Raw genomic sequence first — 22,219 nt, 5'->3', positions numbered from 1 at the left:
CAGACGAACGACAGAGCATTGGCAGATGCAACTGACACCAGGCCTGCAAATACATAAAGACAAGATCACATTACTGTACCATCATTAACCGCTGTAACATCCACCATCCCCTCCAAAATGACCCAACACGCAAGCCAACTGGCGGAGAAATACACCCAGAGCCTGACTTCTATTCTTGGAGAGTCCAATCTGCGTAACCTCTTAGAGAGCCATGTTAACAGATCCATGGACAGCATCGACAACGTCAATCCGGACGCTCTCGATGGACTCATAGGGGCAGTGTCCGAGCGATCGGCCATTGAAATGATAAAGATGTTTCCAAGTTTGCTCCAGGAACGGATACAAAGCCCGGCGATTCGGAATGCACCAAAGATGGATGATGGTATGTCGAAACTCCTGGAATTCCCTCGAGTGTGCCTTAAACTGATAGCTGATCCTTTTCCCTGAACAAATATAGCTGGGCATCCAGTATCAAAGCCCACCTATGGACCACCCCTCCGAGGGAGTGACCTAGGGTACTTCAATAACAGAAACACCGATTGGGGGTTGGAAACAAAACCCTCATTCGACGGATCTCAGGCTTCAACCTTGGTCCCCGAACGCCAGGAGCCACATCAAGACCACCCAGGTCGTTATTCCTCGAACAATGAACCACCAAAGCGAGGTGTCGAGTTTTCCCAATCACCTTTCTCTGCCGAGAGACCAGCGCCTACTCAACCACACCGAGGTGTTGAGATATCTAACGCACCGTTCGTTCCTGGGGGACCAACACATACACAACCACTCCAAGGTGTCAGGTCTTCTAACCCCCCGTTCATTTCAGGGATATCACCAACATTTCAACCAAACCGAGGTGGTGTCGAGTCTTCTAAGCAACCTACTACTTCTAGGATATCACCGCGAGAAAATTCAAAGCTCGGTTCCATTTCAGAATTGGCCGCACAGAACCCGGAAAGCAAACGCAAAAAGGCAGCCCAGATGCAAGAGCCCGGCTCGACTGCCGTGGACCCAGCCGCATCATATCCCAGAGGGCCGGATGCAAATGTTAAACGGCCCCAAAGGGAGTTACCCCCAACATACAGTAGCCTTGGGCAGCCTTCAGCGAACTCTATAAGCTCTTCAATGCCGGCTCGGGAGCGTGACCATGGAGCATTCTCTTCCGAGACCAGACATTCAAGAATGCGCGAAGAGCCCCCTCTCAGCAGCCGGCCTGTGTCCCAAAATGAGGAAAGACCGCTCACCCCAGACGGCGGATCATCCGAGTCCGATCTCGAAGAGCGACCACTCACTCCTCTCTCGGACGATTCGGAACAAACATATGCGGAAGTGACCAATTCTCCGCAGAAAAGCCAAGAGTTCCTGACAAAGACGATCAAGAATATCGGACTCACAGGGATCTATGGCGAGGACAACCCCAGGTTGCAGACCGTCGCCGCCAACGCTGCCGCCAGGGCGGCCGATGTCTCAGCCCGATATGGACTACCGCCGAAAACCACCCTTGGAGCAATCAAGCTCGCTCTGTACAACTTCGTGATCCTCTGTGGTAAGTTTTTGTCCTCACCCCGGAAGGAGCAGGGCTCATCCATCTGGCTTTTTGCTTTCCGCTGGCTAAATCGTGCGTGCTTCACCGCAGATGATAGCAAGTCAATGAGAAGAGAAAATCGGATACCAGCATTGCAAACCACTCTCAAGCGGGTCGTGGAAATAGCGACATTGTTCGAAGATACCGGCATTTCTATCCGCTTCCTCAATTATACCCAGGATTCGCGGCTCGACGACCTGAGACGGCCAGACGACATTGTGCAGAAAGTCGCCAGTGTCCGATGGCGAGGGATCACGGAACTCGGGAGCAAGTTGCATGACAAGATCATACGGCCCATGATCGTCGAGAAGGTGAGGCGGGGGACTTTTGATACGCCCTTGATTGTGGTCATCATCACCGACGGCGAGGTAAGTCAGACATGACATAGCGCTTGAAACATCCTCGGAGGGCTCTTAGTGATTTCTTATCCTTCCCCTTTCTCGTTTGTTGTAAGGGGAGCTCTGAGAAGCCACATAAACGGTTTCCAAATCCGAGACTGACTGATTGATTGATACCTCGCTCATCACAGCCCTTTGGTGAAGATCGCGAAACGCTGCGCGACAAGATTCGACAGTGCAAACAGGACCTGTCGGGCACGAATTTCGGCGACGGGTCTGTCGTCTTCATCATCTCCCGCGTCGGAAGCAGTGACAAAGCCCTGGGGTTTATCAGCGAGCTCGAAAACAGTCCCGGACTGGAGCAGATGGTGTATTGTTCCCCCGACCGCCTGGACGAGAAGATGGCCATTTTGCAGCCCGCTGCCGGGAATACCAAGTATACCAAATACGTGAGTTCTCTTTTCATTCCCAACTGTAACCCCGAGAGAGAGAAAAAGCTGAAAACGAGGCTGACTTTTTTCGCCACGTTGGTGGGGAACAGTTGATTGAATTGTTTGTGGCTGCTTTGGACAATCAGACTGGGTGACGGGTGACAGGCAGAAGCACTCAGACAATGGAGAGAGCGACACTTTTGGAACGATCCGACGCTGGCAAGGGGGGAATTTTCCCACAAGACCTGTAAAGAGGCCTTACAAGTTGAGTGGTATAAACTGTCAGTTGTCACTGTCACTGTCACTGTCACTTGTAACTGTGACAATGGTGCAATGTAAGCCATGGGAAGGAGAGGGAGCTCATGATGAGGATTTGGAAAGGAGTCATAGCAACTCTTTGAGGGGCACGGAATAGCGTGTGAATAGAGCTGTATTTGGGATCGTCGTGATCCAATTGACCTTTACATATAAACCCATATGAAACTTTGTACTCTATGGAAACTATCTACTCGTGTGGTATCTATCGACTCGTATGGAACCTATCTACTGGAAAGACAGTGTTGCGCTTTTGCAAAATCCTCCACACTGAGTCAGGCACCGGCATCTAGGTAGTGTCCTCTGTTTCGATGCTCATCTCTTCATCTGCAGCTCTCTAGGTGGTCCCTTTCCTCCAGTCCATCCGCTCTGGCCCTCTGAGTCGTCAGCATTCGTGATTCGTAGCTGGTTGTTCGCAATGACAGTGGGTGCCACAGCGACCAGTCATCTGACACGTCCCGCCGGTGTCCAGCAGAGAATCTACCACATTCCACCCAGCTAGAAGCTCGTGGGACCGGTCCTGTGGCCGTTCGCTGGGCCTGGACTTGGTGCCGTGTTCATATTTGGCCGTGAGGCTTCATGGTTGAGTGAAGCGCGGCCGTTGCTATCTGGTCGAGATGTAGATTTCTTGACTTCCTCTCTTCCAGACTGCTTTGTCGCCTCCTTGACCAGGTAAGAAAATGCCTGATCTGGCTCGTTCTTCGCGGAGGCGCTGTTGACGGGGGCTTTGGCTGTCTGAACCGCATCCAGGGCCGGTTGGTGATGAGACTCTGGCTTCGAAAGGCCGCCGTTGACGTATTGCTCGGTCGTGCGACCCGGTACTGCATGGTGGGTTTGACTCCTTTGATTTGGGACATTTCCCTGTCGCTGGGCCAGTCTCTCTGCAAGCTTGGTCGGGAAGGTGCACGCGACTTTGATGGCATTCTCGTAGGCCAGGAGCTCGAGGTGCAACTCCAGGACCGACGGGTCGATGTGCAGAATGCGTGAGTCGGCATCCTTCTGTTGAAGATGGCTACTGAGCAGAGTGACCAAGTCGGTGCTTTTCAACTTGGCGGTAAATTGAGCAATGAATTTCTCCGTCAGATCATGGGGCGAGATTGCGTGCGCCATGGTTGATGGAGTTGTGGGCTGAGTTGAAGTATAGAGATGGTTGGAAGATGATGATTTTCGAGGCAGCTATCGTTGAAAGAGGAGGAAATTGATGCCGAAGGAAGGATTTATAGATCCGGGGTACGTACCAAGACGAATACTCGGTCCACTGAGAGAAGAAGGGCGACCTCAACCCATTCTGCTGAGCCTCATCCATAGCCCATATGGGACCACGTCTTGTTCAGGTCCTTGGGCAGGCGCAGGCTAAGGACTTTGACCAACACAGAGCATTCGGCCAGCTCATTCTCTCGATCCTCATGTTTGGTGACGACGCAATCTCTCCGCGAAGAGGTCGCCATCGAAAGAGGTGTGCGGGCGCAAACGTGGTGAGGCTGAGAATCGGACCCAGACCGTCGCTTAAGGCTGATTTGTACATGCATTCGAAATCTGGCACGCTTCCTTCAAGATATTGGCTTGTCTTGAGGTGTTCCAGTGCGCTGTCAGTGCCAATCCCAGGCGGCGGCCCCTGCGGGATTGCTGCCTAAGGCGCAGTGCAGTGGGCGTTCATGCGGGAGGAGTATACTCACTTTTCATTGGGGGGGGGGACAATAACTGGTCAAGTACCCCGAGCTGCAGTGCCACCTCAGAGGGTTGGTCCCTTAGCTTCTACCGCGAACTTCTTCAACGGTGATAGTATACCTCGTAGAGGGTGTGGACGCCAGCACATTGGGGTTCACCGGTTCTACGGGCTCAATGCACGACGAGACAGGAATCCTCCCTTGAACTTGCCATCCCAGAGAAACCATTGTACTGCCGGGGCACCCTCATCAAAAGAAAAAGTTAACGTGTGGAACTATCAGGCTGTTTGCTCTGTCGGTAGTTCTCCTCCACATGTCGGAACAGTGAAGCGGTAGTCGACACTAACGGCCTGGAATCTCATGCCTCACTTTGGGAAGGATTGGAACTTTTGCGATGCCAGTCCTGCCAGTCCGTCTCCGTGTCGCTCTTCTCCTTACCAAGGTCGTGTTGTCTGTGGGCAATGGCGCAGATGGTGCAAATGTCCCAAGCAGTTCAGCCTCACCGACCTCTCCCTCAGCCCCTGCAGATCTCGTTTGAACGTTTTCGTGCCACCCTCGGTGTTGACGAGCAAGCGCAGTTTCAACACACACAGTTCGAAGACGTTGTTTCCGAGGTTCAACGGCTGGAACGGAAGCAGGCGGCTTCCAGTCGCACCCGCAAGATCCAGTCCCGGATTGGACCCTTCCTGGACTTTCTCGAGCGGTATGGGCGAGCCCTGGACTCGGCGACGCAGGCGCGACCTGTACCATTCTCCCTCGTGTGGGGGTTGGTGAGAGCAGTGTTGGTGGTTCGTCCATTCCTCTACAATAGAACCACCGCTGGATAGTGTTGACGCAGTCTTAGGTTTCTTCAGCCCATTCCCAGTATCTGGAGAGGTTGATCCATGCAATCGAAGATATCAGCGATAAAGTCTCACTCTATGCCGAGTACGAGAAGCTTCTCAAGGGCCATGTTCGTTTCCAGGCCGCACTGGCAGAGGTATACTATGATACCCTGGTGTTTCTGCATAAAGCAAAGACGGTATTTTCCAAGCGCGGTCAGTTGGCTCGGTTTTGTCGAAAAATCGGTCTCGACGCTGACAGGTGGTAGGCCTCAGCTTGCTTTGGAGAAACGTCTGGCGAACGTTCGACCTTGATTTCCGTGACACTCTCAGAGCTCTTTCTCGACACACGCTCATTTTAGATAACGAGATCGCGCTATCGAACGACACCAAAGTTGTTGACCTCTGGAAAGGGTATCCGGAGGCGCGGCAGAACATTTCGAGGTGGCTGTCTCCAGCCGATGCACAAGATGACTTCCTCAGAGAATCGAATCGGCGCATCTCGTCGTGCGGCCAATGGCTCCTTGATCACCATCTCTTCCGAGAGTGGTGCCAATCCATCGACAACCGCATCTTGTGGATTGTCGGACCACCAGGCTCGGGTAAGACGGTCCTAAGTACTTCCATAATCGAGCACATCCAAACCTCTCGAAATGCTCATGAGCTCAAAGCTGTTGCCTTCTTTTACTGTTCCCAAAACTCTCAGCAGAATCGGACCACCATCTCCATCCTGGCCACCTTGATCGCACAAATAATAGCCCAGTTTGAAGACCTGCCAGAGGTGGTGCTCAAATCCTACAACAGGTCGACAAAATGCGCGAGGCCTCGACTTTCAATGGCCGACCAACCTCTCCTCCTCATCACGTCTCTCTGTGGCCTCCTAGATGAAGTCTATATCTTGATAGATGGGTTAGACGAGGCCGAGAGCCCGGACGAGGTCCTGCGGGACATCCTCGCACTCACCGGGTCTACAGTGACTATTCGCACCTTGATATTGAGCAGAGACTTACCTCGATTAACCAGGCAACTTGGTTCTCATCCACATTCCATCTTGAAAATAAAGTCGAGAGACACAAGAGCTGACATTGACATGTTCGTCACAAGTCAATTGTCCAAGCTCGACTTTGTTGATACAGAATTGCGTGACAAAATGTTTGCTAAACTCTCCCAAGGAGCAGATGGCATGTTCCTCTGGGCCAGCCTTCTTTTACAGTCTTTGACGTCGGCGACGAGCACCTACGATGCGATGGATATAATCTCCAACCACCCGGTGGGCTTGAGTCTGACCTACAACGCCATCTTGGAACGATTCAAAACAAGGTCCCGCCAAAGTCAGAGGCTCACCAAGAGATTCTTGACCTGGATGTGTTGCGCCGCCCGCCCAGTCGGTTGGAATGAGTTGACAGCAGCCTTGGCTGTTGGCAGGATCGAAGAGATACCCTTTAAAGAGGCGATGCTGGAAATTTGCAGTCCTCTGGTTGAATACCTCCCAGACCAGGATATCTTCAGATTTGTCCACATTTCCGTTCGGGAATTTCTGTTGGATGTGACCGAAAATCATTCTGCGCAAGAAAGTGACGACGGATCGAGCTTGCCCTTTCGAGAGGCAGATGGCCACTCTCATATTGCAAATGTATGTCTCAGGTACCTTCTCCAGGCTGCCGAGATGGAGACCAACCTCGCAACCGACGTCTTATTCCCGTTATCTGAATACGCCATGTCCTTCTGGGCGTACCACCTGGTACGATCCAGATATGAACCCGAGCTCGATGAGATGATGCACAGCTACTTGGCATGCCGTCGACGACGCTTGAGCTGGATCGAGCGGCAACTATTTGGTGAAGCATCAGTCTTCCCTTTGCAACACCTGGTCAAACTCCAAAAACAGCTCTGCAAATGGGCATCCGCGGGGCAGCGGGAGCGCGATGATCGCCTGGATTGGATTCGAGATGTCGAGCAGATCTTGTTGGATGTAGAGAACGTCGAAGAACAGCAAGATTTCGGCTCAGAGACAGACAGCACCGGCAGAGCCAAGGTAACGTACTTTGAAAAGCTGATGGTCATCAGAGACCTCTCCCGAGAATATACCATGAGCAACAGGCTCGATCAAGGTGAGAGATGGATGACCGAGGCTCTGCGGAGGAAACAGGAATCTCCCCAGCAGGACGAGCTGTCGACGGTTTGGTTGTTGAACAGCTTGGGAATTATATACGACCAACAGCAGAAAGTCGAGCTGGCAGCTTCCACGCAAGAGAAGGCACTCGCGATCCAGGAGAAGCATCTGGGAACTAGCCATCCGGAAACAATCTGGACGGTCAACGAGCTGGGCCGTATGTATAGACACTTGAAGCGCACTCCAGACTCCATCTCGATGCATCTGCGAGCACTTGCCGTCTTGGAGACGTCTGGAGACGATTTACAAGTGGCTTGGACCTTGAACACACTGGCACGAGCATATCGACAACTGGGGGACCCCGTGACTGCAATATCACGCCACAGAGAGGCCATTGCCATTCAGGAGAAGCTCCTCGGTGCCGACCATCCTCACGTCCTCTGGGCCACGGCTGATATAGGCCGATGCTACCGCGACCAAGGAAGATTTGTCGAAAGTGCACAGCACCACCGTATTTGCCTTGAGGGACGGGAAAGAGTCCTGGGCATGGACCACCACGATACCCTTTGGGCAATCAATGACCTGGCCTTTGTCGTGGAGGAATTTGACAAAGTTGAAGCCAGGAAACTGCACCAGCAGGCATTAGCTGGCCAGACTCTTCTTCTCGGCGTCTCCCACCGTGACACCGTCTGGACTAGAGCGCAGATCGAGAAGCTTGAGGCTCAGATGGGTAGGATGGAAGCAGGATAATGCGCTGCAACCGGCGGGTTTTGGTTTTTCTTTTTCGTTTTTTTTTTCGTGGGGCAGATCTTGGATTGTAGTATTTCAGGAAATTCAGAGTATCCATTCAACAGACCAAAGGAGTACATGTCGGGTCTCAAGGACCAAAATGGCCCTGGGAGGAAATGACACTTCCGATATGGATGCAAATCTCTCGAAGAGATCTCGGACTCGATATCGAGGCTAAACCATTATTGGCTAGGCTACGAGCTAAAGCACCGGCCAATAACAAGATCCACGGAATCACGTAAACAAGTCGGCCCGCCCACCAAGGAAACTCTGCCGATGGGTCTGAGACCGAGGACAAAATAGGTACCAGCTCGCCTATAAGGAGTGCCCAGGCACCTGGGAACTTGTGCAGGTAAGGTGAGGAGCTAGGCCCCCCGCTACTTAGTGACCTTTTCCCCCCCCTGTAGCTCAGCTAGCACAGCCCTGTCACTAAGCTGCAGGCTAAACCCCTCCTTGTCACCAGGGCTGGTGGAATGGTATGTCCCTCAGACCGTGGCCATCATCACAAGTTTTGTGAATTTCAGTACCTTGGTTCCCCCTTTAAAAGGGTTGTTCAACGTCCATCTGAAACTCCCTCTTCTCATCTCTGCCTTGCTCTTCTCTTCCTCTTGAATCTTGACCAGCAACAGCATCTCAATCATGGGTGTAAGTACCATCATTCAGTTCATCATCCCCCCTTGATCTGCCCCGCACCAATACCCATTCCTCCTCGTACCAGTTCATGCCCAAATCACCACCCTGTTCGCGCCTCTTCGCCTCATAACATGACTTGGTTTTGCAATCAATCAAGCTCACTCCTCCTAACTGATGACGTGTATAGCTGGCTTCGAAACTCGCCGCAGCACAGGCTGCATATCCCGGCGGTCCTCCTGTACCCGGCGGTGCCCCTCCCCCTGGAGGTGCTCCCGGTGGTGGCTACGTGAGCTAAAGACTGACCTTTGTAACAACTGACAAAGACTGACGTCGGCGGTTTTGTTGTCTAGCCTGGTCAGCAGCAATATCAAGCATATCCAGGTGGTCCTCCAGCTCCTGGCCCTGGTGCTGGTGCTGGAGCTGGTGCTGGGGCTCCCAGACCAGGTCAACCGGTAAGCGCGTTTCTAGTCATTTGCAATTAAATTTTATTTCACCCAATTCCACCCAAATCACCTTTTGGTTGCGTCATCCCGTCCTGCGCTGCGCCGGCCATACCGCACACCATTTTATCCTTCTTCAACCTCCTGTCTCCATCTCGACACTTTTTCCATCCGCCGACCTCAGAAGTATTCCTCTTGCAAAACATGAGCAAGTTCTCTCGCATCGCGCAGCAAACTCAGCCAGGAGCTGCATATCCTGGTGCACCAACCCCGCAGCCACCGTACCCCTCTCAACCGCCGTATCAGCAGCAACAGCCACAACCGCCTCCGTCACCTTATAATCAGCCTGCGGTTCCTCCTCGACCTAGTGCATCCCCTCAACCTTACCAGCCTCCGCAGTGGCAAGCGCCTCAACAGCAATCGCAACAGCCGCCGTATGGTCAACAGCTAGGTGTCCCCCAGCAGCAAGGGGGGTATCAGTCACCGCAGCCAGCATATCAGTCCTATCAGTCGCAGTATCAACAACCACAGAATCAATACGGACAACAGCAGTACCAGCAGCAACAGCAACCAACTGGTGGATATGGATATGTTCGTTCCTACACATTGCACTCTTACCTCGTGCCCATACCTGCATAGTCTTTTCTTGAGCCACCACACTAACATTCCTTTGTTATTAGGGACAACAACCTCCATACCCTGGCGGGCCCTCTCCTGGTGGTCCTCCTCAACAATATGGCGGCGGCCCTCCCCCTCAGCAGTACGGCGGTGCTCCCCCTGGTGGCGCCCCCGGCGGCCCGCCTGCTCCGGTTGGTAACGTGGGCGCCTACAAGCAACTTCTCCAAGCCACCATTCAAGAGAAAGGACTCCAGAATTTCTACCCACCAGGCCATCCCATGCTTGACCAGATCGCCAACCGCGCCGCTCAACAAGTCGCTCAGTTGGCCGCGGCATGGAGGATCTCTCCTGAAATAGCCTCGGACATTGTCAAGTTGGCCCTGTACGACGTTATCTTGTACATTGATGACAGTGGATCCATGCAATTCGAAGAGAATGGAGAACGTATTGATGACCTCAAGTTGATATTATCACGTGTCGCATTTGCCACCTCCCTCTTCGACGACGATGGCATTCAAGTGCGCTTCATGAACTCTCCTGACCAGGGCAACAACATTCGCAATGAGCAGCAGGTCAATGAGATGATTGCGCGTACCCGCTTTTCCGGCCTCACACCCATGGGTCGCGAATTACAAAACAAGATCCTCGGACCTCTTGTTCTGGAGAATGCCCGACGTGGGACCTTGCGCAAGCCCGTGTTGGTCATCACCATCACCGATGGTCAACCTACGGGCGAAAGCTCGTCCGATGTGGCTAAGATCATTGCGGCGGCATCGAGCGAGTTGGCGCGCAATCCGCGGTACGGCAAGGGAGCGTTGGCATTCCAGTTTGCACAAGTCGGCAATGACCTGAAAGCGAGAGAGTTTCTGGGAAAACTCGATGAAGAGCCTACTATCGGTGACATCATTGATTGCACATCCAGTATGTATTTACCTCGGGAACAGCTCCAAACTAGACTGCGGAACAGAAGGGCTTTTCTTGCTGACATGACGATCTACAGACTACGAAGTCGAAGCTGACGAGATGTCTCGTGCTAATCCACCTGTCCAGTTGTCCCCCGAACTCTGGCTTATCAAACTCCTACTCGGTAGTATCGACTCGAGCTACGACACCAAAGACGAGAAAGCTGGTGCGAGACCTCCTCAAGGTGGCCCTGGCGGCTATGGAGGACCTCCAGGCGGTGGTTATGGTGCTCCACCACCGGGACAATATGGTGGTGCTCCAGGCGGCGGGTATGGACAACCTCAAGGCGGTTACGGTGGTCCTCCTGGTCAAGGTGGCTATCCCCCACAGCAGGGCGGCTACGGCCAGCCTCAAGGTGGCTATGGAGGACAGCAATCGGGCGGTTATGGACGACCTCCGCAAGGTGGACCACAGGGAGGCTATCCCCCACAACAGGGCGGCTACGGTGCGCCACCACCCCCAAGATACTAGGCTGGGTCATGAAACGCTCGGAGGATGAATATGCGACGCTCCCAGACAGACCCATGAGATATTGGTTGTCTAGCGCGTTTGTGGTTGATGCCATCCATGAGTCCGGTTTACGAGCACCATGCGCAGGAATGTAACTCACAGACAAGTCCTTGGTTCAAAAAAAAAAAACGATCAGACCTGACCAACGAAGAAATGTGGTTGGCTGTTGACAGAGCAGCAGAGAAAATAGCGTCGATAGTTGAATACCTAGCCAGTAGGCAGTAGGTAAGGGACCTTAAGTTAGCCGGCTAAGCAAAGCAGAGCAAAGCACATCCACTCAACTTTGATGTTTCATTACAGCCACTGCCGACGGAGACGTGCAAGGCTACGTACGTATGCACGCCGTTGGAATGTGTGTACGTACATTGATGTGCCATCCTGATCGAGACCCATGTCTATGTGTATATGTGTATATCTATACATGCGACGATGCTGCGTGTGGGCGTAGGGGTGGAGGGGGAGCGGCGTAGATCATGATCACGACACGATATCTATGTGGCAGCCTAGCATGGGCGAAACAGGGGTATCTCTCTCTCTGTGTGTGTATGTGTAAACATGGTGTATGTCTTTCCCGCCATCACTGTCCAATATCCATCGATCCAGCTGTTCATTTATCCGTCTCGAGAAACTTCAGTATTTCCTTTTTAGCTTGTTGTTTGTTTGTTTGGTCTCGGTCGATTGTGGATGGTGTCCTAGGAAGAAGAAGAAGCATGAAGAAGTGAAGGAGAAGGAGGAGGAGGAGGGGAGGAAGAGGAAGACAAACAAACCCACTTCGAGGTTCGCGTTTCGATTTCCAAAAGACCCAATCCTTTCCGCACTGCTCTGCTCTGCTCTGTTCAGTTTTCCCTGTTCCCTTTCCTCTAGGGGAATGGGAAATATTCAAGGACACGTGCAGCAGGATAGCATTTCCAACTTCAACTCCCCAAAAAGAGTCGGGGCCGGATTTTCCTCCTTCTCTGCAGACATCCTCACTTGGGTTCCCCTGTTTAAATGAGCGAGCAGCGGTGAAGGCAAGATGCAGGAACAGGAGGGGGGTGGGTAGGTGGCTGGGGCATCACGTCGTGTAACCGGATCCATGCAAAATGCGGTCGGTCAGTCAGTCATGGGTTGCGATGGCATTACTGTGGCAGTATTTCCCCTTGCAGATAAACCGGCATCGGGTATTGTCGTCTTTGTGTCACCACCTGCGCTGTCCGCTGTCCATTGTCCATTGTAGGCAGACATGGGGATCCCATTTTCATCACTCGGGGATCATGGGTCGGGCTTTTTTTATGACCCAATGTTTGTTGGGGCGAGATGCAATGAGTTTTTTCCGTCGCACATGCCTTCATATCTCGGCCTTCACCGGGTATCCTCGATGCAGTTTCGGGGTGGCTCGTAAAAGTTGTGTCTGCAGCTGCGTCTGGGCAGGGTAAACGAGAGTTTGACAAGTTCCCCAAATTGCTTTGGCTCTGGTGAGAACAGGAGTCAGATAGACCTTGAGCATCTTAGCGAACATCATTGTCTGGACCGTCAACAAGCTCTTCCTCATGGCTCAACGACGAACCCCTGCGTCGCAGGTAAGGAGCAGCATCCGGAACTTCCCAGTATCAGACGGAAGTCAATTCCCTAGTACCTATCTCTCTGAGATTGAAATGGCCTAGAGATTGTTCTGGAACAATTTCGATCTAGGCTGTGGTCAAACCATGTTCTCCTGAAACCATAACATTCAAGAAGTGGACTCGCTGCACTTGGCCTCCCCCTTACTGCATGTCACTCAAGGCCCCAGGGGAATGACTCAGAAGGCGTAGTACAGGGTGTGACGGTGGCACCGATAAACAAGGACACGAGACGCGGTTCATACGCCAGGCAATGTTGACATGTCGTTAGCCGGTTCGTATAGATTCTTGTATGCTACCCCGGGTTCAGTCTGCCATGTACATTCCAAGCTCTTTACCACCAGAGAGGCATGATTACTTGTTCCACCATACCTGTGTGCACCTCGCTTCGAGTGGCTAAGGACGGCAGCTGAGATAGCTGAATGTTTTGAGGTGCCGAGACAGGGACCGAGCAAAGGATGCATGAACGATACAGACAATCTCGATGCGGAAAGCAATAACACACCGGTCTTAAACGAGGTAGGAGGGCTTGAGGGGCAACAGCAAGTTCTAAGTGGAGCGAGGAAGTAGGGCTGACAGAGAGCGGAGAAGGGTACCCGCAATAGCGGCAGCACCCACGGAAGTTGGCGTACGGGATAAGATCTGAGTCCGAAAGGCAAGGTGCTGTGTGACTGCGGCCCTAGCTCTTCAGGGATCCAGGACAGGTATCATTAGGAGAATACTTCAGAGAAGGCAAAGATTGTGTGATGCGCAGGACTGAAGCCAACAAAAGATGAGCCGGGGGATGAAAATATCGTCACTACGGTTGACGCCTTCCGAGGAAAAAGCGGCACAAGGTCTGCGGCATGAGGTATGGTGCGGCTGGACCCTGGGAAGGTTTGAGGGCTGCCTCACTAGTTGGGCTGCTGGAGGGGCTGGAGGTTTGCAGGATGATCATGGGAGATACTGAGTTTGTGGATTCGCATTGTCCTCAGACGGAACAGTGCTGAGTGAAGGAATTCGACCAGATACAGACCCGGTCGAGAATGAGGCAAAGTGTTTTGATCCCGGACGTAATCAGTCATAACACCGGGGGGGGAAGAATGAATTGGCGGCATGGCGATAAAGAGACCAAGAGTGAGGACCAGAGTGAGGGAGAAGGTGAGGGCTGAGTGAGGTGAGCGAAAAGGGAAGAGAGTCTTTACCAAATGGACTGTTCCGGAGACGCTACCTGCAGATGACTAACCTTGAGCTGCTTTAATCCACTCGACTCACCGCCGTCTGTGGCCGTGGAATCTGCCTAGCCATCACCGAGTAACCACAAATGAACCCCGGGGCTGCACGTCACAAGAGGCACAAGGCCACCAGGGCTGCCCGGGGTGAACTTTACGGGCACCGGTTGAACCAGTCACGACGCTTAGCGAGACCAGGAAGGGGCTGCTCCTAGTCAAGGATCGCCCCTTGATCTCTGGGTGGCTTGCTGGAGGCTTGCTAGGCTTGCCTTCGCTTTTCGAGGCCCCTAGCCACCCAACTTGACCGCTAAGTGGTTGGGCATTTGTGCCCTTTGGCCCTTGGGGTCCTTTTGTCCTTTTGCTCCTCCTTGTAAATTCCCCACTAATTTCTCTTCTCGGGACAAGTGACCAACACGACCATCCACCATGGCACCATCTGCTGTCACCACCGTCACTCTTGTCTCGCTCACCGTCAAAAGCTGGTGCCCGCATTCTCGCATTCACGCCCATCCCTGTCTCTCCACGTGGTGGCATCCGCGAACAATGATTCCCATTCGACTCAGCACAATGTGACCTGGATGCCACCATCCCTTGTTTGGGGGTTCAGATGCGTGGCTGCATTTTGATCCTGACTGTCCATCCAGGGTTCCAACGGTGAGTGAGTCCAGAGTCACCTGCTTACCTCCACCTGAATCTGATGTTCCAAATGAACCAGGGGTTAAGGTAGTCATCATATTAAACCTCCGAAAGTGAGATTCGCATATTATATCTTGCCCTTCCCATCCCGCCTCGTCGTTTTCCTCCCTGCCATGCAACAGAAGATCGACAGCTATCCACCCAGTCTCGTGTCCCCAGCTCCTACATCTCAGACATCAAATCTGCTCGAATTCCATGACCCCTCGACTGACACCTTCAAGACAATTATCTATATCAGCAACCCTGTCGGACACTCCCATCAACAATCTTTCAACACACAACACAATGCCTTCAAGCTGCAAATCAAAGACGGCGATCCTGAGGGGTCTCCGGCCCATGGTGTCTACCCAACAACAGCTGGCAGCCACCCAGACAGTCCTCTCGTCGGCATGTGTAGAAGAATGCATCTACTGTGATATTTGGAAACTGGCAACACTGATCGCCTCTCATTCTCCCCTGTCGGCTCGCTACAATCTCACTACCGGCACACCTACAAATTCACCCATCTCTTCGGCACCATCCAGCCCTGTGGTTTCGTCACCTATTGCCCAATCCTCGAGCCCATATGGATCCATCATCTCAGCCTCGAAGCGAATCGAAGCCCAATTTCAGACTCAACGATCCAAGCTCAATTCCATTCTCAGTATCTGCAGAGTCACTGGGGTGGATGCCACTGAAGGCCTGAGGTTAGCTCATGACCGATGTGCTACCGCGGTGGAGGACTTGCTCGACCAGGAAGAGGACTTGGAGGAGGAACTCCTGCGGGATCTCCAGGAACAACAATACGACTACTCGTACAGCTACGATACACAATACGCTTATTCGAGTGGCCCGGGCGCATATGGCTATACGTACGAGAGGAGACCCAGTATGGTACACGTGACGCACTAAACAGTGCCATGTCTTCTTGTACCATTACTTATTACGACAAGCAATTCTTGGGGGATGTGGGCACACGGCCTGGATAGCGACAAAAGCGAAATGAGCGATTTATTCAAGCACACAAGGGAGCAGGTTTTCCTATGTTTTGAAGGGGGGAGATATTCTTAGCGTCTCCAGAAACCAGACTGGAGACTGGAGAGACCTGGTGTACCGGTAGCAGCAGCCTGCTTCGGATGGCCATGGTCCACACGATGATGAATTCGATAATGATACCCATGTATAACAGCTAGCACACGATCAATCAGACAAGACTTTGCTCAACGCTGTTCTCTGTTCAAACTCGCATGGTCTCAGTTATTTCCGTCTTTGTAGGCTATGGTCCCATGTAACGTATAACGTGTAACCGCAACACTCGAGAGATCAGCAGCCAGCAGCCAGCAGCGCAAGTTTTTAGGCTTTCTTTCATCGTCAGCTGCCTGGCCGGCGATACAGGATCCAGTAATCCGGAAGCCAAGTATCCAGCGGGAGCCCAGCTCGCAAAGAAGTTTGTTACTCGGTATCTTACATGTCCCCCAGGTAGCCAGGTACACGCTCTTCGCAAGATGGCGGCAACCTTGTGGAGCGTAGACTTGCCTCATCAGGGCCAAGTTTGGAGGTGGATCCACGAATGATGAGTCGACGATGATGATGATGATGGATTGGGGGGGCTAAGCGAGATCGTTCGTGTTTGGCTCTTGCCAGGTGAGAGATTCTTCCTCGTGCCCTCTACCGCATCTTGCCTAGTGTCTCCCTGTCTCTCCCTCTTACACACAAACCCATTTCATTTCTCCCTTTGTTTTTCCCTCTCCAGAAACCTTATGCTGCAGAACTTCTTCTCCTTTACTTTATTTTTCTCCCTATACCTGCAGCTATAGCTTGCAGCAATCGACAAGTTTGCTAGCTAACTAGCTAGACCCATGGAGAAAAAGTTCTTAAAGTTTCAGCCACTTGTTGTCGATCCAACCGAAGTTCGCAAATCGAGTTCACGGTCCGTCGTCGGGCCAATTCGAGAGTTTTGGCCCCACCATCGCAAGCCCTACGAGGATCAAACACGAAGAAACGAAGGACAAAGGAAGTTTCTGGGGGCTGGGCTGTACGGGAAATTTGACCTCCCATTGGCCTACGCGGTGAGATCTTTAACTTCTCCCCTGCCCTGTTCCCCCGCTGCCTGTCCTGACTTTCTCCCCCCTTTTTTCACTCTCTTTGGTGAGATTAGTTCATCATGCTTTTTGACCTTGTAGGACTCCGGAATTCCGCTAAAGGGGAGAAAAAAGGGTTTTGTCTCCTTCTGGAAGCTGCCTATCACCCTCAATTACCATACGAGACAATCTCTCATCTCCATGTGACGCAATCAATCATAGTTCAATACCAACACGGGCGCGGGCTTGGATTCTTCATCAAAAACCCTACTTGCCCGACCCAAGTACGTCGTTACTTTATTCTGCATGCATGGACAGATCTAGGCCTTGGATGATGATGATAAGACAGGCTCCCATGACAGATCACAAGAGAACCTTGAGCCATAATACTCTGTACATCTGAGAGAGTCTTTTTCTTTGTTTCTCCTGACGGGAAGTTTGATGTTGATTTTCACATGTTCATATTGGGAAAGAATGTCTTTTCCGGTATCGGCGGGCCGGGCAGGGCAGGGGCTCAATGGGCAGAGGTTGGTAGAACTATTGACCCTCTTGGCGAGAGGCTTTTACCAAGTACTCGGTACTCGTAGGCAAGTTAGCTCCTACTACTTGGTACACCCTCTAGGTACCATGTTACGGGCGTAACTACAGGTAGATCCTACGATCAGCAAGTAAGTCCGTCCTTGTTCGCAGCATCAGCATGAAGCGGTGCAGCGGTGCAGCTACAGGTGTATGAGTAAAAACGGCAAGTTATTGGCTGTTGCTCGGCACCTTCGGTAACGGATTATTATTCCTTGTGTACGGAGTTACTTGTTTGAGTACCCGAGTACAAACCAGTACTTACTCATGAGTTGCAGGACATTGAGAAATGAACTAGCACTAGTGAACGGGGATCCATTTTGTTCCAATAATGCATGCAAGGCGTGCGGAATGCGTCGGCAATCTACCTACGGAGTACGAGGTACGTGTGTGGCTTCTCCATCATCATCATCATGTACACCTACGAGGTGCAAGTACCAGGTATGTACTCCGTAAGTCGGTGCACAACAAAGGGACACGTACATTATGTACGAGGTATGTAAGTACCTTTTGCCCTTCAAAGTGGTCGGTGTGTCGGTCGGTACAAGCATGGGCGAACTACTCAGGGCGAGTGCTCGGTATTCCGTCTCTGGGACCAGGTACCAGGTACCAGGTTCTAGGCATTTGGTAACTGGAAGTGACATGATCACAGCCATGATGATTAGAACGTCCTTTGGTGGATATTACTCGTTCACGGTACCCGAGGTGGGAATACCCAGTACACGGGCACGGATTGGATTGGAGACCCCTTGTCTAGTCATCACTACCAACCCATCCTATCATCCCTCCCTTCATCGTGCTAGGTTCCCCCAGTCCATCTTGTCCACCAATCACCCTCCCAGAAACCCGATGCATAATAATCACCCGGGACAAAACCGAATGTGGTTAAAACTATTACTTTCTTTCAAAAGGGGGGCGCCCTTTTGGGCCACCCTGTATGTTGTGTGTGCCCCGCGAAAGAACGAATTCGACCCTTTTTCCCGCTTTGTCTGCGGCCCTGTGGTGTGGTGTGTTTGCTGCGGTCACGGAGAGCGGTCCGCACCTCGGAGATCTACTTTGCCGTCGTGGCGGTGGTGGTGTTGTACCTGCTAAAGTCATCTCTTGTGAATGTACGGTATCGTGTGGCGTGGGGCATGTGGCGTATGGCGGCGAGGGAAATCGATTCCTTACAAAGTAATGTATGAAGGTACGAGTTAGGCAATATGTTCTCGGTACATGGTCAACCCAAACATGGGAATTCCAAAACCCCGAATCCGAGAGGTTTGTCCGCGACTAACTACCTTGCTACCTTGCTGCCTTGGGCATTCCCTTGTTGTCGGTCATGTTCATCGGTGTTTTCGGACTTTTATATCCTCGCTGCTTTCACGCCTTCGTTCAATCTCGGATTCAAACGGTTCTACTCATACCAGTGCGGAGGTATGTAGTAGTAATCCTTTCACTGCCAAAGGTCAAGACGATCAGGACAGTCGGACGTCCGCTCAGGCCTACTGGCGCACCCCTCAGTGGCTCCCTGCTTGGTCTTACACACTCTGTACATACCTTCCTAAACTTTGAAAAACCCGTTGTCGACCCCCACACTGTCGAAGGGATCAAGGACCCTACTTGCGGGTAGGTGGCCATCTTATGCTTATGTGTCGATACAGTAGTTTGGGGTGCTTGGGGGTGCTTGGGGGTGCTTGGCTCCTCTCATCGTCACTATCTACCGACCTAGGTTACCTAGAGTACCTACTCGTACCAGTACCTGTCTACCGAGTACTTAGATACTTAAACCGTATGTAGTGTTTGACCCCTGGACGGATAAAAGTGGAGTTGGAGAGTGAGTTTACTGATTTCTTTGCCTCGGGTGTCGTGAGACCTCATAACTACCCGTTCTCCGTTGTGGTCCACATGGTCACACAACCAAGTGCGATATAGCCCGTTGAGGAAGTCTGTGGGGATTATGATCTGCTCGCACAAGTGGCACACACCTCGCTCCGAAGGTACTTAGGTCGTTCCGGGCGGTGTACCGAGTACGAGTTTCTTGGTGGTTGTTGATGTGGGGGAGGTGGATATATCCCGTCAGCTGAAGTAATACGCATCTTTTGGCGCTGGTGCTCTGCCAGGTACGCTTGTTAGTGCCTGGAGACTAGTACTTTCCACCATGGTACATGTGTCGGTACTTGGGGACGGAAAAACGGTTTCTTGACAAATTGCTGAAGTGCACAACGATTGGGATCTTTGGTTCTTCGGTCGCGGTAGCAATAACTAAGTAGCCACCACCACCTTCCCCACTATGTACTTCTCCCACCGCCGTGCCCAGTGCCCTGCCCGTTACGACCTCCATCCGCCCACCAGTTCCTTGCTATGTTAGTGGCGCAGTCTTACGATCAAGGGCACGATGCGAGAGAACTCCGTCCCCTCCAAAGAAAGGATCAAGCTTCTCGTGGAGTGCTTCCCGAGCCGAAGAGCCGCGACTTTCTTCGTCGGTGAGAAACGTCCCCAAAGCTGTGGCTTGTCCCTGATTGGGAAGCCAGGAGTCCGAATTTGAACAGGGACGGGGGTATCGCCTCTTTCGGGTTGATTTGTGCACCAGCGTGCCGATTGATCCTGGGAACCTCTGCACTTGCGACCTAGTGAGAGTGGCTAGGACCTTCCTGGCGTGTGTGTCAATCTGCTCTTTGCCCGGGACCTTCTTTCAACTCCCCCTCCAACATTGCTAACACGGTATCTTGGGTTGGAGCAAGCCCTGTCTACTTAGGTACGGCCATGCCGAACGATGGATCGGATGTTCCCCATTTGGTTTCAGCTGACTGTAGCAGAGCGTTGAATAGGTAGGTAGCTGTGAGGAAGGCTTTAGTAAGTAAACGTCGCAGGATGCTGCTCTGGATGTCCTTGAGGGAAGGCAGACCTTACACAAACTTCAGCCAACATCCTTGAATCTGAAGACCTTGCACTGCCCCAAAATCCCGTTTCTTCTGTCAGAGGAGAATGCGGGCAAAAAGGAAAGACCCTCAACTGCCGTTGAGAGTGCTTGAGAAGCCGGCGGGCGGTGTCTGGTGCTGCGATTTGTCAACATCCTCCAGTACTGCGCACTCGAGGTATTGATTCATACTTTTGTCTATTGCAGTGTTTCAAGAGTGCTCGAGGTCGGCCAGCAGGAACCTTGTTCCCAGACCAGACGTTGCAAGTTGGTGCGGTCAGTCTCTTCCAAGAACCCGGCTGAATACATGTCGCTGTTGAGAAGGAGTCAGCCCATGTTCATGCACACCAACACCGACTCTTTGGATACAAAGAGTTCGGCTGGAGGGCGTCGACGAGGGTCGCGATGTCAGAAGCTGCATTCTGCTTGAACCACATTGTCTGGTTCGACAACGCCGTGGAGTCGGGTCGCAGCTGAACGGTCAGGTTGTCTACTGGCAACAGATTCAGCATGTGGTCTCTGTCCCCAACTCGCTCAGTAAGTGCTTTGCTGGCTTCTTTTGCTTCAAGGGCGCAAGTCTTGCATCTTTTCGGCCCTTGTGTTTGGTCAGGTAGTTCCTCTTTCGGTTACGCACGATGTGAGGCCTCGAATGGCACATGCTTGTATATACACCACCTCAAATCATGGAGGACTGCTGCCCCAGCAGACTTTGTGGGCGCAGGCAATTGGTTCATGCACGTTGTTCCAGTGCCACCAAGCAGCTACTACTACGTGGCTCTTGTGCAAGCGCCGAGCGACACTACAAGGCCCCCAGAGCTATAAAGTTCCCTCCCTCTTTTCTGCAATCGGTTGTGTGTTGTTCAGATTATCTTCTCCCTGCCCATTTTGCTTCTTCTCCCAGCAAAAGTATGGAGTTGACGAAGCAATTACCACATCTTCAAGTTGTGTGCTCATGACGGAGACTCGGGGCGCCGTAGAGCACGGTGACAGACACCGGGAGCCTTCGTCATACTGGGGAAATGTGAGTCCAGAAAAGCGACTCGCCTGGGTGGGCTCTCCTCATGCCTCCCAGTGCTGATCACTGTGAGCTTGGGATGTTCGAGATCGGCTGAAACAGGACCGGGAAAAGATCTTTTCACTATCAGCTCCAGAGGTTCATCGGTCAATCGCCCCAAATCCATCGTTGAGGTGGTCTACACCCAACATCGTCATTCACTTGTACCTACTCTCCCCACGCCGCAATGTTGCTTCGGCACGCCAAACCTTTGGTATTCGAAGTAGTAGCAAAGACGTTGCCGCCAGAGCAAAGAGTGCTGTTACAAGGTCACGCACTTCATGAAGAGCTCGAAGCAGGATTTGACATTTAAATGCAAAGATACCAATACACCTCAGAACAAGCAGCCACAAGCTAAACTGCACCTCTCCTCCAAATTGGAAAGACCCGGTTGGCTTGTTGGGCGCATCGGTTCTAGTGACCAGTGTACCTGTGGCGGGTTCGTGTTCCCAGACACGAGTAGCCACAGGGGCTGTCTGTTCCTTTACTGCGGCCTTCTCCATGACGATTCCGTGGCATGCCTGCTGCGGGCAAGGGGAATGCGTCGGCATAGCTCAAAGCGATCACTCTTCGAGGACTCGACTCGGAATTGACGAAGCGCCTTTCACAACCCCTGGCCTTTCCCTGATCCAGGTTACCTTGCCGGTCGAGGTCTTACCAAGGAATCTTTGAGTTTCATATCGACTAATCGGTATTTCGAGGAAACGACCAGCTCACCTTTGGGAAGTCCCGACTTATGCCAAAGACACCACTTCGTCGTATTCAGTGGGTGAGCAATCCAACGCTTTCCAGATTCTGCTACGGCATGATAGGAAGAGCCGACATCGAAGGATCAAAAAGCAACATTGCTATGAGAATATGTAGCTGCTACACGCTATACTTCTCCACGGCCCAATCCAGCAATT

At 52.2% G+C, this 22,219-nt stretch overlaps 6 protein-coding genes across 6 annotated transcripts; 5 read left to right on the top strand and 1 right to left on the bottom strand.

The window, feature by feature from the left end:
• Window positions 1-117: 117 nt before the first annotated feature.
• On the top strand, window positions 118-2,465 carry Z517_01668 (uncharacterized protein; the record flags this gene model as incomplete). The annotated part of the gene is made up of 4 exons (XM_013434627.1): window positions 118-382; window positions 458-1,543; window positions 1,634-1,950; window positions 2,112-2,465. The coding sequence occupies 4 exons, from the start codon at window positions 118-120 to the stop codon at window positions 2,463-2,465; spliced, it is 2,022 nt and encodes a 673-aa protein (XP_013290081.1).
• Window positions 2,466-3,164: 699 nt separating this feature from the next.
• Z517_01667 (uncharacterized protein) lies at window positions 3,165-3,776 on the bottom strand (the record flags this gene model as incomplete). Its single annotated transcript, XM_013434626.1, has 1 exon — window positions 3,165-3,776. The coding sequence occupies one exon, from the start codon at window positions 3,774-3,776 to the stop codon at window positions 3,165-3,167; it is 612 nt and encodes a 203-aa protein (XP_013290080.1).
• Window positions 3,777-4,794: 1,018 nt separating this feature from the next.
• Z517_01666 (uncharacterized protein) lies at window positions 4,795-8,017 on the top strand (the record flags this gene model as incomplete). Its single annotated transcript, XM_013434625.1, has 3 exons — window positions 4,795-5,121; window positions 5,178-5,370; window positions 5,424-8,017. 3 exons carry the CDS (start codon window positions 4,795-4,797, stop codon window positions 8,015-8,017), a joined length of 3,114 nt encoding a protein of 1,037 aa, XP_013290079.1.
• A 678-nt stretch (window positions 8,018-8,695) lies between these two features.
• Window positions 8,696-9,145, top strand: Z517_01665 (uncharacterized protein; the record flags this gene model as incomplete). Its single annotated transcript, XM_013434624.1, has 3 exons — window positions 8,696-8,701; window positions 8,877-8,975; window positions 9,071-9,145. The coding sequence occupies 3 exons, from the start codon at window positions 8,696-8,698 to the stop codon at window positions 9,143-9,145; spliced, it is 180 nt and encodes a 59-aa protein (XP_013290078.1).
• A 188-nt stretch (window positions 9,146-9,333) lies between these two features.
• Z517_01664 (uncharacterized protein) lies at window positions 9,334-11,181 on the top strand (the record flags this gene model as incomplete). The annotated part of the gene is made up of 3 exons (XM_013434623.1): window positions 9,334-9,720; window positions 9,810-10,668; window positions 10,748-11,181. 3 exons carry the CDS (start codon window positions 9,334-9,336, stop codon window positions 11,179-11,181), a joined length of 1,680 nt encoding a protein of 559 aa, XP_013290077.1.
• A 3,829-nt stretch (window positions 11,182-15,010) lies between these two features.
• Z517_01663 (uncharacterized protein) lies at window positions 15,011-15,616 on the top strand (the record flags this gene model as incomplete). Its single annotated transcript, XM_013434622.1, has 1 exon — window positions 15,011-15,616. One exon carries the CDS (start codon window positions 15,011-15,013, stop codon window positions 15,614-15,616), a length of 606 nt encoding a protein of 201 aa, XP_013290076.1.
• Window positions 15,617-22,219: the final 6,603 nt, after the last annotated feature.

The sequence above is a fragment of the Fonsecaea pedrosoi genome, assembly GCF_000835455.1.
Source record: "Fonsecaea pedrosoi CBS 271.37 unplaced genomic scaffold supercont1.1, whole genome shotgun sequence".
Lineage (NCBI taxonomy): Eukaryota > Fungi > Ascomycota > Eurotiomycetes > Chaetothyriales > Herpotrichiellaceae > Fonsecaea > Fonsecaea pedrosoi.
Note: the sequence above shows the minus strand (reverse complement) of the source record. Positions and strands in the feature narration are given on the sequence as shown.